General features: G+C 37.3%; 2 protein-coding genes across 2 annotated transcripts; both read left to right on the forward strand.

Moving 5' to 3' along the window:
• The first annotated feature begins 3281 nt into the window (after positions 1-3281).
• Positions 3282-4226, forward strand: LOC102921938 (olfactory receptor 52R1-like). The gene has a single exon (XM_006997809.3). The coding sequence runs from the start codon at positions 3282-3284 to the stop codon at positions 4224-4226; it is 945 nt and encodes a 314-aa protein (XP_006997871.3).
• Positions 4227-12322: 8096 nt separating this feature from the next.
• Positions 12323-13282, forward strand: LOC143272191 (olfactory receptor 51F1-like). Its single transcript, XM_076566076.1, has one exon. The coding sequence runs from the start codon at positions 12323-12325 to the stop codon at positions 13280-13282; it is 960 nt and encodes a 319-aa protein (XP_076422191.1).
• Positions 13283-14434: the final 1152 nt, after the last annotated feature.

The following is a 14434-nucleotide window of genomic DNA, read 5'->3' on the forward strand; positions in this document are numbered from 1 at the left end:
CTAGAAACCCAAGTCCACTGAGCCACACCCTGAGATGGGGAGAAGAATCATGGCTTCCACTGTGTCAGACCTAGAAAGGTAGGAAGATGCCCTCCAGACAGAAGCTCTCCAGCAACAGACTGATTCTGAATCTCACATGCTCTACACTTAGGTTCAGATATTCCACAGTCAGAATCAAAATGCCATTACCCTTTCTGTAATGTTTGATAAGAAGTAACTTTATTTCACCTTCTATTGTGTAGTATTATATAGTATGCTAATACTAGTTACATCCTATAAAAATAAGCATAATACATGTTATAGATGAGTAGAAGAACATGGAGTATTGGTCAAGAGAGAAATTGTGTGTTCATTTCCTCTTGTCTAAGGACTGCACAGCTCCATCTTTCAAACCAAAGCAGCCAATAAAATGTTCTCTTCATAGTGAAATTCTTTCTCATGCATCAAAAAAAGAGTCAGCAAACTTCCTGTCCATTAAGCATAGCTTGTGCTCATAAATCTTCATGTGTTCAGTTGGTGAGAATGAAAGGGAAACAGAGGGGTATTTCTAAATGTGAGAACAATAGATTCCATAGAACATGAAGGAAAATTTCAGGGAGAAACAGACATCTGTTGAGGAACCCAGCTCCATCTCAAATGTAGCTCTCAGGTCATTTCTGTTATTCTGTTGTTTCTACACACAGTGAACACTGAGAATATAAAGTCAGGCCAAACAGAATAGAATGAGAAAGACCAAGACATGACTCTTATGAGTGTTCTGGGTCTGTAAAAAAAAATTCAGATAGAGGGGAAGAGGAAAACTGGATTTCCATTTAAACCATGCAAAATGGGGGGCGTTCTACTTCCTAACTGTGTAAAATAAGTGAGTCCTCTACTAAGACTTACAGGAAGAAACCAATAAGAATGTCATCTCAAGTTTTGCATGGTCGTATATTCCTAAACTCCCAATATTCTGGCATAGGAGGCAGCTATGCTATGTAGTATATATCAATACCCTGCTAAGACAGACAGAAGGGAGAGTGGAGAGAGAGAGGAGATGAAGAGAAGGAAGAAAGGAAGGAAAGAAAGAAAGAAGGAAGGAAGGAAATGAAGGGCAGAAAGAATCTAGAGAAAGTAATACATTCCTAGAGACACTAAAAGCCCAACCTAGATCGTGCTCCAGAAAAATAGCAAGAATCCTGAGTCCCAGTTCTCTATTAAAGTATGTTGTCTAAGATCCCTGAATATCGTCCTGTCATAACAGGTCAATGATTTGCTTGACTCATCTGGAGCAGGATTCTCAATTACCAACAAAGACAGTACTGTGTGCCTCTAGAATCCCTGGTCCAAGAGTCATGTACTCTGACAATAATTTTACAATGTGACCATTGACAGATCATTTTGTTTAGTGACTCTGGGCTCTTATTGTTTGTCATGGTAAATAATGACACAGAAATTACATCAGTTAGAAAAAATAAATTTTAAGGGGTTTTAGTGAAAGGTCTCAAAATTCAATAATCTCTCCCCCACAGTTAATCAGAAGTAATTGTTCATGTTAGAAAGCTATGTCTTTAGCACCTAGTCCAGCATGTGGGGGTGAGAATAACAATTATATAAGAATGCTTCTTTAAATCACTCTTAATTTTGGTGACTGTCCACACAAAGCAAGAGTGACATACTGGGCAGGTAAGGCTGAAGCCTCTGGTTTAAACAGATTATATAATACTGTTTCAGGGGATTGAATCTGGTAAAAGGAAGCAAGTCAGAGGTCCTCAGTTCCAGACAATGTGAATATTTAAATTGTTACTGGAGATTTTATAGGAATATTAGTTTGGGCAATCTCATGATTATTGGCCAGGAAAGTTGGTACGCTTACTGGCATAGAGAAGACATCTAAAATCTGAGCACCACTGCTTTCAACCATTATACATGAATGGGACAAGGAATGTATGAGGTCCATCTGAAATTCTGAATAAACCTGTTTAGAATCCTAGAGACCTATAAAACGAAACATTTGTTAGTTTGCAAAGATTTGTTGAGGGAGCCTATAAGGATATTCTTTTCTCTTGAAGGTTTCTGTTATGAAAGAGATAAAAATTGAGGATCTCAAACCCAAGCACAAGGCAACAAAGACTTAGTGAAAAGATGTTTGCTAAGAACCAAGTCACCTGTCACACATCTCTTACAGTTTTGTTTTGTTTTTTATTGGAGTGGGGTGGGGCAAGTTACATTCTTCAGAGAGCTCAGACATCATAAAACAAGCAACATTAAAGCAAGTACAGATACGAGCTGCCACTCAGTAACATCCTCCATAACTTCTAGTATGAGAAATGACCATAACTCTAAGGAACATCCTTCAAGTAGGGTTTGGGGGATTCCATCAGGAAAGTTTCCAGTTGGGGATGTTGTTAGTCTGTTGTATCTGAATAATGGCCTTCACTAGATATTTCTTTCACCATACATTTACCCAGCTTCTCTTTATCAAGAACAGAGGAGCTAGTCTCAGTGTCAGATTCAAAGCCATCTTCATGAATAATTTACCATCCAGGACATCCCCAAATTAACTACAGTCTTACAACCAAACCCAGGTTGCAGTTTGTATTAGCAAGTCTGTGTTGGAATATAACTGCAGATGTGCACTAAGATGTGGCCTGTGCCTACTTTTACACTGTACCAGAGAAAGGCACTGATTTAAAGAGAGACTAAATCAATCACAAAGCATAAGCTATTCATGTTCTAAGATTTTCATTAAATATAATATGTATAATTGCAAACCCACAGATGGTTTATAGTTTTCTTTGGGCTAGAATCAAGAAAATAATTGTCTTCAATAACCAAATATAGTAGGAGAATAAATTACTATGTTCCTTTAATCCATGCTTCCTTCCTACTATGAGCTACTGCTGTTCAAATGATCTAATACAGAGATAAATGGACCTGTGTTAAAGGTAGACCAAGTAATTTGTTAAATAGAAAATGGCAAGGTTTAATGTAACTAATTTGTCACAGGAGTTTGCCCTTGGCATAGTCTACTTCCAAGAATATATTTTCTTTAGGAAGTAATTACCCCAGATCCTGACATGTTCTAATATCATTTTGAATGTTACAAATACTAATAAAATACTAAGTAACATCATTTTATATTACAAAATAATAGTTATTATAAAAGATGATTTTACAACAATTTATTATTGAATTCAATCATAATATTACACAGTGCAAATAATCATCCATGCCTTGTCTGTTATGATCCTCAGAAAGCCAATTAATTTCACTACACAGAAAATATAACCAATTCTTTCATGTTGGCTTCAAGGAACAGCTCTTCTCATTCTACGTTTTTCATCTTGCTTGGAATCCCAGGACTGGAGGATTATCAATTTTGGGTTGCCTTTCCATTCTGCATCATGTATATTGTGGCAGTGACTGGAAATATCATCATCCTACACATAATCCGGATTGACCACACACTGCATGAGCCAATGTACCTCTTTCTGGCTATGCTGGCTACCACTGACCTGGTCCTGTCCACCTCCACACAACCTAAAATGCTGGCCATACTCTGGTTTCACGATCACAAGATTGAATACCATGCCTGCCTCATCCAGGTGTTCTTTATACATGCCTTTTCTTCTGTGGAGTCTGGGGTGCTCATGGCTATGGCCTTGGACCGCTATGTGGCTATCTGCTTTCCACTCCGACATTCCAGCATCCTGACCACATCTGTAGTCATCAAACTTGGGGCAGCTGTGATGGTCAGAGGGCTGCTGTGGGTGAGCCCCTTCTGCTTCATGATCTCCAGGATGCCCTTCTGCCCCAACAAGGTCATTCCCCAGTCCTACTGTGAGCACATGGCTGTGCTCAAGTTGGTGTGTGCTGATACCAAGATCAATCGTGGATATGGGCTCTTTGTGGCTTTTTCTGTGGGTGGCTTTGATATAATTGTCATCAGTGTATCTTATGTGATGATTCTGAGAGCTGTGCTGAGGTTGCCCTCAGGTGAAGTCCGCCTCAAAGCTTTTGGTACATGTGCTTCTCATATTGGTGTCATTTTAGCCTTATATATTCCAGCCCTTTTCACCTTCCTCACCCACCGCTTTGGCCACCATGTGCCCCGTGTTGTACACATTATGTTTGCTAATGTCTATCTTCTAGTTCCTCCCATGCTCAACCCCATCATCTATGGAGTTAGAACCAAACAGATCAGGGACAGGGTTATCCAAGGATGTTGTGGAAAAGGCCCTTGAACCATGGATCACAGCATCCCATGCTTCAGTCACCCACACTGATGTATCCACACAGATGAGGAACAGTTCCCAGGCTCCTACCTACCATTGTAAAGTCATCACTATGACAAAAGCTAGCCTATAGGCTGGAAATCTTCCAGAACAAGGAAGAATGAATTTCATGGTATCCACAGCTAGAGATCTGAGAGATGTGGTGTATTATACAAAATTAGTTAATGTATATTCTTCATGAAAGAAAAAAAACTCTTTTTAAATGAAATTTATTTATTGGTGTCTTCAGTTCTGTTTTCAAGTTGATATTAAACCAAATATCTCAATGTTATTTGGAAAAGACAAAAGTCACTGTGGATTTTTACGGCAAAATTTAATTGTAGTTATTCTTATAATGATTTCTTTATCCAGATCTTCATTCATATAAAAACTTTTGCTTATTGAATTATGTTATTAACTTCAAAATCTAGAAAGTTTTCATCAGTAAATATTTTACTAGATTGTCGTGGATCAATTAGAAGAACCTAGACATTTCATCAGTCAAAAATATGCACCTTTTTCCATTTGGTAATTTCTTTATTAAAAATATCCTTTTAGAAACAGACATATGTTTAATTCCTGCCTGAATCCTGATATATAAAATAAATAGAAAACATACAACTCATCCTGTAGGAACTGAGTGAGGTGGTAAATGCCAATAATCACAGCATCAGGGAACCTGAGGCAGCAACATTGTGAGTTTGAGGCCAGTCTGGACTATACAGAAAAATTTTATCTCAATAAATTAAAACAGAAGAAGAGAGGAAGGTAAGGAAGGAGGAAAGGAGCAGGGGAGAAGAGAAGGAGGAAGTGGAAGAAAGGCAGACTGGGAAGGAAGGAGAGAAGAAAATGAGGGGAAGAGGGTAGGAAGGAGAGGGAAAAATAAATGAAGCCAAATGAAGAAATGTGATTGAATACTAGGTGATATTTTATTTGTAGTGAAGATGTGAAGAGTTATTGATATGCTATTAAGGTTTAGAGAAAATAACTTTAATTCCCATAATTCTCAATGCTAATTATAAAATGAATACACATGTATAGGAGCTTATTTAACAGACATCTAAATGCTAATAATACCCACTGTTGTTAATAAGGCTTAGGGCCTTCTTGTTTTCTTTTTCACAATAGTATTCAAAACTTACCTTTATTTGCTGGAGTTTAATTTTACTATTTAAATAATAATTAAGGTTTACATGACCCTGGTACATAGATATATAAAATAGGCATATAAAACAAACATTTCACTAAAAATCAATTACAAAAATATTTATTTTAAGACAGTTCTTTGGTACACATACAATTTTGCTACTGATTAAACAAAAGAGAATTTTGCAAACTAATGAAGAACACATGGTTTAAGGCTTTGGCAGTACTGGAAGGCAATGGAAACTGATGCGACCCACAAAAGAACACTATCTCATTGGGTGTAATATTTCAGGGGCATCAGGAATCCTAGTTCATTATTTCTCGTGGCCTTCAAGCTGGCATGAGGTAAACAGGCCTCCAGCAGACCCTCCTGCCATGATGAATTAGCTCAAAGCAACACAACCAAGTGAGCAGGACCTGAGCTCTGTATCCACTTGCCAAAGTAGGATATTCTTCCTTTTTAATTGTATCTCAGGTAACTTGTTACAATGATGAAAAACTAGGTGTGTATTATTTTTCTAATCCCCATTGCCTGAAGTCTAGGGGACAGGGATTCATTTACAAGTGGCTTGAAACACTTGAGTGACTATTCCAAAGCAAGGATATTATACCGAGCAGTGATAATGTATTGAACATCCATAGCCATGAGGGAATATAGACAATGCATTGGCTCAGATTTTATTTTCTAGTCAGGAGAAATAGATATGAAAAACAATACAAATGCAATACATGTGATCCAACTGATGTAGTGAGTGAATTTTTACCCCCTTGGACTCATCCCTCCTGTACCCATCCTTACCTGCCCCAGTCCACCTGCAAAATGTATTCTATTTCTTCTTTTAGGACAATGTATAGAAGAATGCACAATCTAGATTTTCCAATGACTGCATCAACATATTAAATTTAATATTTAATTGAATACGACAAAACTTAAAAGTACACTGCTATTTATTACTTTGAATCAATATACAAAAGACAGAAATATTAATTTGTATTAGAAAGAAAAAGCATTGCAAAGTTCATTTTGCTTCTGCATTTCACAGTGACGTTTACATCTGAGTGTCAGATAGTAAGCACACCACATAATTTCAATTGATACTACTAGTCAAGTAAGAAGATCTCACTTCAATACCGGTTTCTATAAAGTATGACATTTATAGCTGTATTAAAGAGTGATTGCAAAATTAAATGACATGATTTTTGTAAAAGTATGAATATAAGTAGTCCTATCCTGCATACTATCCCTACAAATTTTATGTTGGTTATCAGGAAGATTTATAATTTGAACATAGCTCTGTTTCATTTTGGAGAATTACTCCATTCCTGTTATTCTGTTCCTGAGGTGGCTAAGGCCAAAAGCACTAGGCCATGCCTTAAACAAACAAAGAGCTCTGACATGTACAGTAGTATCCTAACCTAGAGGACCCTGAAACTGGACAAGATGACCACTGCTGACATATGACCCAGAGCCAACCAGGAAACACCATGCAGCTGGAAGCAGAGCCTGCTAAAACCTACACACATAAATGCCTCAGTCCTTTGTTTAATAAACGAGATTACTTGAAGTCTAACAGAGCCTGTGCCATTGGTTCTGCGTCTATTCACCCACTGCCCCCAGGATTAGAGACAGCGGGATCCCAGCTGCAGGGCCAGCAACATATGCCATTGTTTCTACTGATATTAAAATAACACAATACACTAATTTTATAGTATTATAATGAAATGAAATACAAGTCAGTTGTCCCATAGCAGTCAGCAAGCAAATTTCCATAGGATAAACAACAACACAGATAATCTTCAAAATGATGCTTTTCTGTGCATAGTGAACTAAAAACCTAGAGTCCCAGCTTAGACAGTTAATGATCACCCATTCCAGATATGGTTTGAACATGAAATGTCTCCCATGGACTCATGGGTCCATGGCTTGTTCTCCATTAGTAGCACTACATTGGAGGCAGAACTGTTCTGGATGAAGTCAAGTCACTGGGATTGTGTCCTTGGAGCTAATGTCCTTCCATGATCCATTCCTGTCTTTCCCTGCTTGCTGCTCACCATTTGGTAAGATGCTATTCCCCACCAAATGCCACTTCCATATTTCAGCCTCACTCTAGGTCCTCAGCAATGGAACCAACTGAGCTTGAACCAAATAAATCCTTACTACCTTAAGGTGTTTTCTTTTCATAAAAACATTGTGTCACTGTTGTGGAAAATTAATGCTCATAGAGCTTGCTGGAATGTTAAACTACATTTCATTTTCATATGTTTTCTAATGCCCTGTGTTCTAGTGACAGGTAGACCACATTACTGAAGATTATTTTCTTATCATAACCATCTCTGACCACAAGGAGTGAGAGTGTTCATTTCTTCTTCATTCTTCCCTTAGGATAACAGATAAAATGCACAAATAGATCAGTTTCTATCCTCACCCCAAAATCAGTTAAGATTAGCCAACAAAGCATTGTAGAAACCAATTCTTCCTGGAAACTGACTGTGAAAATGTTTTAAAATAGTTTATCTTAATTATATGGCTGACAATTAATGAAGGACTAGAGGCTGAGCAGTAGGGTAGTGTTGTAACTTTATTACTCTTCCTTTCTTTATAACTTTATAACTATTTATAACTCTTCCCTTTTAACTCTTCCTATCTAAGAGAAAAACTGTCACTCCAGGACAAATTCCACAGTTATTTTTATTTGTTGTCTGTATTTTCTTTGTAAATTGTTTGTCTATGAAAACAAGATCCATTTGTGCTGTGGAATAATCCTTCTGGACACTGTGAATATGTATTGCTCTCACTGGTTAAAAAAAAAAAAGCTGACAGGCCAGTTGCTGGGCAAGAAGCACAGGCTGGATAGCCAGACACAGAGGACTCTGGGAGTTGGAAGGGTGGAGTGAGGAGAGATGCCAGAAAACCACTGAGCAAGCAGGATGTGTGGAGAATGAGGTAACAACCCATAAGTCATTCAAGTCATGTGGCAAAGCATAGAGTTAGCCAGTTCTGATTTCCCATCCCATCCCCTCTATTGTACCCCTCACCCACAATTTACTGATTGATTTGGGGGAAAGGCTGAGGAGGGAGTGGGAGGAGGGAAAAGAGATGGATCTGAGGTTGGTATGTAAAATTAATAAAAAAAATTCTTAATAAAGAAAAAATAGCTAATAACAAGCCTGAGCTATTGGCTGAGTATAAATAATATTAAGACTCCATGTTGTAATGTGGAAGCAGTTGCTAGGGTGGGTAGTGGGTAGTCAAGGCAGGAAAACATCCAACTACACATTTGTATATAAGTATGTACACAGTTTAAAAAGCACAGGCATCTGAATGAATTCTCTGTAATGCTTTAGTCTCAGATTCAAGAGATTTCTTCCATTTTATTCTTATTCTTTAATCAAAAACACCAAATATCAAAATACATAGAAAAGCTTTTATACAGAGAAGTGATAAATGGCCAGGGCTATGCATGTACTAATTAGCCTGATCTGATAAGGACACCTTGTATACCTGTGTTTAAGTATTACATTGTGCATCTTAGTTAAGTTTGGCCATAATCTATCATGCTCTATTGCTGAAGACACCACATATCTGAGTCATAAAACAGAGAGAAATCAATGTCATATTGATCTGAAAGCTTCATTACTTCTGGTTACCTTGATTGATGTAGAAGATGCTAGGCACAGCTTTACTCATCTTTGAACTCCATGAGCTACAACAGTAACTGTCTTGGCAAGAAATGCCTACTGGCACAATAGCAGCTCAAATGTTATGGGTGTAAGTGATCACTTTCTGATCAGATTTAAGATCCTCTCAACTAGATAGAACCCATACCTGGCAACATTATTGAAGACAAGAACTTGTGTCTAGATATGTCCTAGGCCCTAGGGGAGAACCCACTGTTATTTTGCTAAGTGGGTATAGTATTAAAATGACTTCTTATGCTTATTGATATACCTGTAGATTAGTGCAACCATCAGCTCACATCAGAGAAGTTTCTACCTGAATTAGATGGCAATTAATACAAAGACCCATAGCCGGTCAGCATTCCAAGAATAAGAAATTATGGAATACTAAGTCCTAAATGGGACAGCTAGAGAGCAGCCTTTCCCACAAGACTCAGGAATCAACAGAGAAGAGAGTGTGGGAACATTGCATGAGCCAGAGGTGGTAATGGATAACTACAAGAAAACAGTGGTGTTTTTTTCTTTTTCAGACACAACAGTGCACATGTGAACTCACAGTGAGTGTGACAGAATGCGCAAGAAACAGGGCACATCAATATGGAGAGTCAACTATTTATGAGTGCTTTGTGTATGATTCAATACTCCTGGGGATACCGCTGTTCATTTGAGATAGTAGCTTAAAACATTCTGGGAGTCAATGATGGTATCTTGAGTTTTTATACATGATGTTTCTTCTTTGTAAGGTTCTCTAGAGAGATACACATCTTACATATAATCTCACAGTTCAGTTCAAATTTACTAAGAAGTCCATAGGTCCCAGCATGATAGCCTGTTCTATGTCTGATAGCAAAGACATAGAAAGTTCCTGTTTCCACACGACCCTGGTAAGACAGATAAGAATGTTCACAGTGTTGTCTTTAATTTTATTTATTATCTTCACATAAATATTCAGTCTTACAGAAAATTCAGGTGATAGCATACACTACTCTACTCTTTGGGATCCATATAATATTATAAAGCAATCTGTAGATATATATTGTAATTATTCTTCTCAGATAGCTGAAACTCATGAAATTAGAGAATAAACAAAAAGAAAAACAGCATTAGAAGAATGATAAATTAAAAACACATTACAAGATATTTATTAGTGTAAAGCAAATTTCATGCTAAATTTGACTGAAAACCTTAACTAGGTAATAGTGCTATAATTTGATTTTTAGTGCTCCTATAAATGAATTATGTGATTTATAAATTTAAATGAACAGGGATCCATAACACTTATGCCTGTAGAATCATCTGCCTGTCTAATTCTATCTTCTACCTTGTCCTTAAGCTAATATCCATCACTCCATACTTTTGGGAAAGGAGATAATATAACCATCATAATTCCCTGAGAAAACACCCTGGAATGATTTTTCCATCAATCTATCTACTTGACACACCCTAGCAACGAAAATGCTAACCTCATCTTCCTGGAATCTAATTACTCTCTTGTACTGTGTTCATTCATATGATGCTTTCAGATTTTTATGTATCAACTGAATTTGCTCATTCTTTATGTAAAATGCATCATTGTCTATTGTATCTATAACCACAGTTTATAAATCAGTTTATAAATTTGTATGTTTATCTAAATTTTCCCTTTTTCATAACACATTCATATTCTTTTCAGCCTCCATTAGTAACAATCTGTTTCTGTCAATGCCTTAACTGTTACGTTTCTAAAAATGAAATTAACTGTATAAAGACATTTGTACACCCACTCTCTAAGCCACTGCTGTAGAGTGTCAGTTTCAGTTAGCAAGTGCACCTGCTTTTTTCAAGATCACTAGCATACTCTGAACTGCATTTGAATGTTTTAATACTCACTAAACTTGGCTGCTCAAACAGTTCATCTCTGTTATCATCATATACATGGGGAAACAGGGTCTCTTTGTTTTTATGGTTTTCATAAAGCATTCAGGCTTCCCATGGCTTAGGAGAGATAATCCTTCCCTTAAACTTCCACAACACTCTGTCTTCATCATTTTTCTTTTAGTAGCCCACTCTTTTTGCCTGCTCATCTATTCTGTGGGATTAAAATGATCTATTTCTAGAGATCTATTTCTGGAGTGTCACACATGCATTCCAAACATAAGAACATCTTTTTTTTTTCCTTTTATTTTATTTTACAACACCATTCAGTTCTACATATCAGCCACAGATTCCCTTGTTCTCCCCCCTCCTGCCCCCTCCCCTTCCCCCCAGTCCACCCCCCATTCCCACCTCCTCCATGGAAAAGCCTCACCCTAGGACTGAGATCGACCTGGTAGACTCAGTCCAGGCAGGTCCAGTCCCCTCCTTCCAGACTGAGCCAAGCATCCCTGCATAAGCCCCAGGTTTCAAACAGCCATCTCACGCAATGAGCACAGGACCCAGTACCACTGCCTAGATGCCTCCCAAACAGATCAAGCCAATCAACTGTCTCACCTATTCAGAGGTCCTGATCCAGTTGGGGGCCCCTCAGCCTTTGGTTCATAGTTCATGTGTTTCCATTCGTTTGGCTATTTGTCCCTGTGCTTTATCCAACCTTGGTCTCAACAATTCTCACTCATATAAACCCTCCTCTTTCTCGATAATTAGACTCCCGGAGCTCCACCCGGGGCTTAGCCGCGGATCTCTGCATCCATATTCCTCAGTCCTTGGATGGGGTTTCTGGCACTACTATTAGGGTGTTTGACCATCCCATCACCAGAGTAGGTCAGCTCCGGCTGTCTCTCGACCATTGCCAGCAGTCTATTGTGGGGGTATCTTGTGGATTTCTGTAGGTTTAAGTAAGTTTCTCTTGATCACTTTAAACAGAATATTCAAAGTCCAATGCATTTGTTTTACTGTGTTTTAGGAACTGAGTCTCCCACATTGAAACATTCCAATTTCCTACATTCCTAGAAGTGACTTTCTATGTACACAATCTGTTGGGACTTAAAATCTATGAACACAAAAATAAATATATAAATATTTAAAAATATAAATATATAAATAAAAATAAATGTGCAAAATTATGTGCACATATTTTCTTGACTTAAGGATAAAACATTATTGTTTTTTCTAAATACCTCTACAATTGTAGATTAATAAATTTTAGTTTTCTGGATAAAGCAATTTATTTCCTAGAGGAGTTATTTTTACCAGAATATTGTTTAAATACTTTTTTATGACAATACCATTTGTTGCTTCTTAGGATGTCAGCGTTGTAAAGGCAAATGCTACAAATGCAGGACAACACGGAATTCCTGAGCAACTTCACATTGAATTATCCAACCTTCTTGTTGACTGGTATCCCGGGTCTAGAGTCTGCTCATGCCTGGATCTCCATCCCCTTCTGTTGTCTTTATGCCACTGCCCTCTCTGGGAACAGCATGATCCTCTTTATCATTGTGACTCAGCATAGTCTGCATGAACCTATGTACTATTGCCTCTCCATGCTCTCAGCCACTGACCTGGGTTTGACTGTTTCTACAATGACAACCACCTTGAGGATCCTGTGGTTTCATGCAAATGAAATCAGTCTAGATTTGTGCATTGTTCAGATGTTTTTTCTTCATGGGTTCACTTGTATAGAATCTGGGGTGCTAGTGGCTATGGCTTTTGACCGTTATGTAGCAATTTGTAATCCTCTTAGATACACCACAATTCTTACTAATTCTAGAATCATTCAGATGGGTTTCCTAGTGATTATGCGCACTATAGTATTAATAATTCCCCTACTTTTGCTCCTTAAGCCTGTTTCTTTCTGTAAAGTGAATACCCTCTCCCATTCCTACTGTTATTATCCAGATGTGTTTAAGTTAGCATGTTCAGACATTCGGGCCAACAGCATAGGTGGATTAGTTGGTCTCATTCTGACCACAGGGGCAGATATTCCATGCATTGTCTTGTCTTATGTATTGATCATTTGCTCTGTCCTCACTATTGCCTCCTCTGTAGAACGGTACAAAGTCTTCAGCACCTGTGTGTCCCACATTGGAGCAGTTGCAATTTTCTACATCCCTATGTTTAGCTTGTCCCTAGTGCATCGCTATGGTCGGTCAGCCCCCAAAGTAGTCCATTCAATGATGGCCAACGTTTACCTTCTTTTACCCCCTGTGCTCAACCCCATCATCTATAGTGTAAAAACGAAACAAATCAGAAAGGCTATCCTTAGTTTGCTCCTTGCAAAATAAACAATGATTACCCTTTACTTCTGAAAAACCTGGTGTGATTTTCTTGCTGCAAAAACAACTGTGGTTGGAGATTCCCCATTATATATGTGAGTTTTCAAGATTTTAATTTATTTAGCAATGTTTAGTGAATATTTAGGTGTTTTATGTTTCAAATACAAGTTTTACTGTATTGCATTCACAGCAATATAAAATATAAATGAAGAGAATAAATAGTTCAGACAAGTCATTATCAAGTGACAGTCAAAAGAAAAGTTTGGGCAATTGGGGATACATAATTCTTTATTTGATAAATGAAATAGAAATCAGTGTCTAGAAGAGAACATTAAGTAAAATGCAAGGAATCTTAGAGCAGATGTTGTTGCTTTGTTTCTCAATGATTTATTAAGAAATTTATATTATGAAAATTTATATAATAACAATAGTTCTTTAAAAAATTAGTTTAATTCATATTATCTGGATCATAAGAAAATCAAAGCAAAGTGAACATACTCATACTAAATTCAATAAAATTTCATGTTCTATGAATGTCATAAATGACTTATGTGACTTCCTTACCAACCAACTAGCTAAAGTCAAAGTTGATTCTCTGCTGATAAGTAATTTATACAAAGTCAGACACAACATATTTGTTTCCTGAAAACTGATTCAGGAAACTTTTTTGATTTAGGAGACAGCAAAAAGCCTAAACTCTCTGTTTTATGGAGGAAATTAGAGATGCAAACAACATAATTGACATACACGATGGATGTCACATGCATCTCACAAAACTTTGACACCAGTGTGATGGATCCAGTGCACATTAGCTTGCAAACCCATTTTGTATATCCAACTATGGACTGATTAAAAGATGACTTTCCCCCAAGATACTTGGAGCATCAGCACACATGTGGTAAAGGTATACTTTACTGTGTTAGCCCTTGCATGGAGTAACAGAAATTTAAGGATCAATAAGCATACACCTTTTGTTTAATAAGGTTTTTTAATATATGTAAAACATGAACATATGCAAGAAATTAAAATAATGCATTTAATGGTATTGTGGCTGATAACTCAAAAGTAGTATTCCACCCAGTTTGCCTTGCAATCTGAAATTTAAGGATTTCTAAGGATGGATCAGGAAGATATTTTGGAAGCAATTCTGTGTAAGAATGT

The sequence above is a fragment of the Peromyscus maniculatus genome, chromosome 1 (assembly GCF_049852395.1).
Source record: "Peromyscus maniculatus bairdii isolate BWxNUB_F1_BW_parent chromosome 1, HU_Pman_BW_mat_3.1, whole genome shotgun sequence".
NCBI classification, from domain to species: domain Eukaryota; kingdom Metazoa; phylum Chordata; class Mammalia; order Rodentia; family Cricetidae; genus Peromyscus; species Peromyscus maniculatus.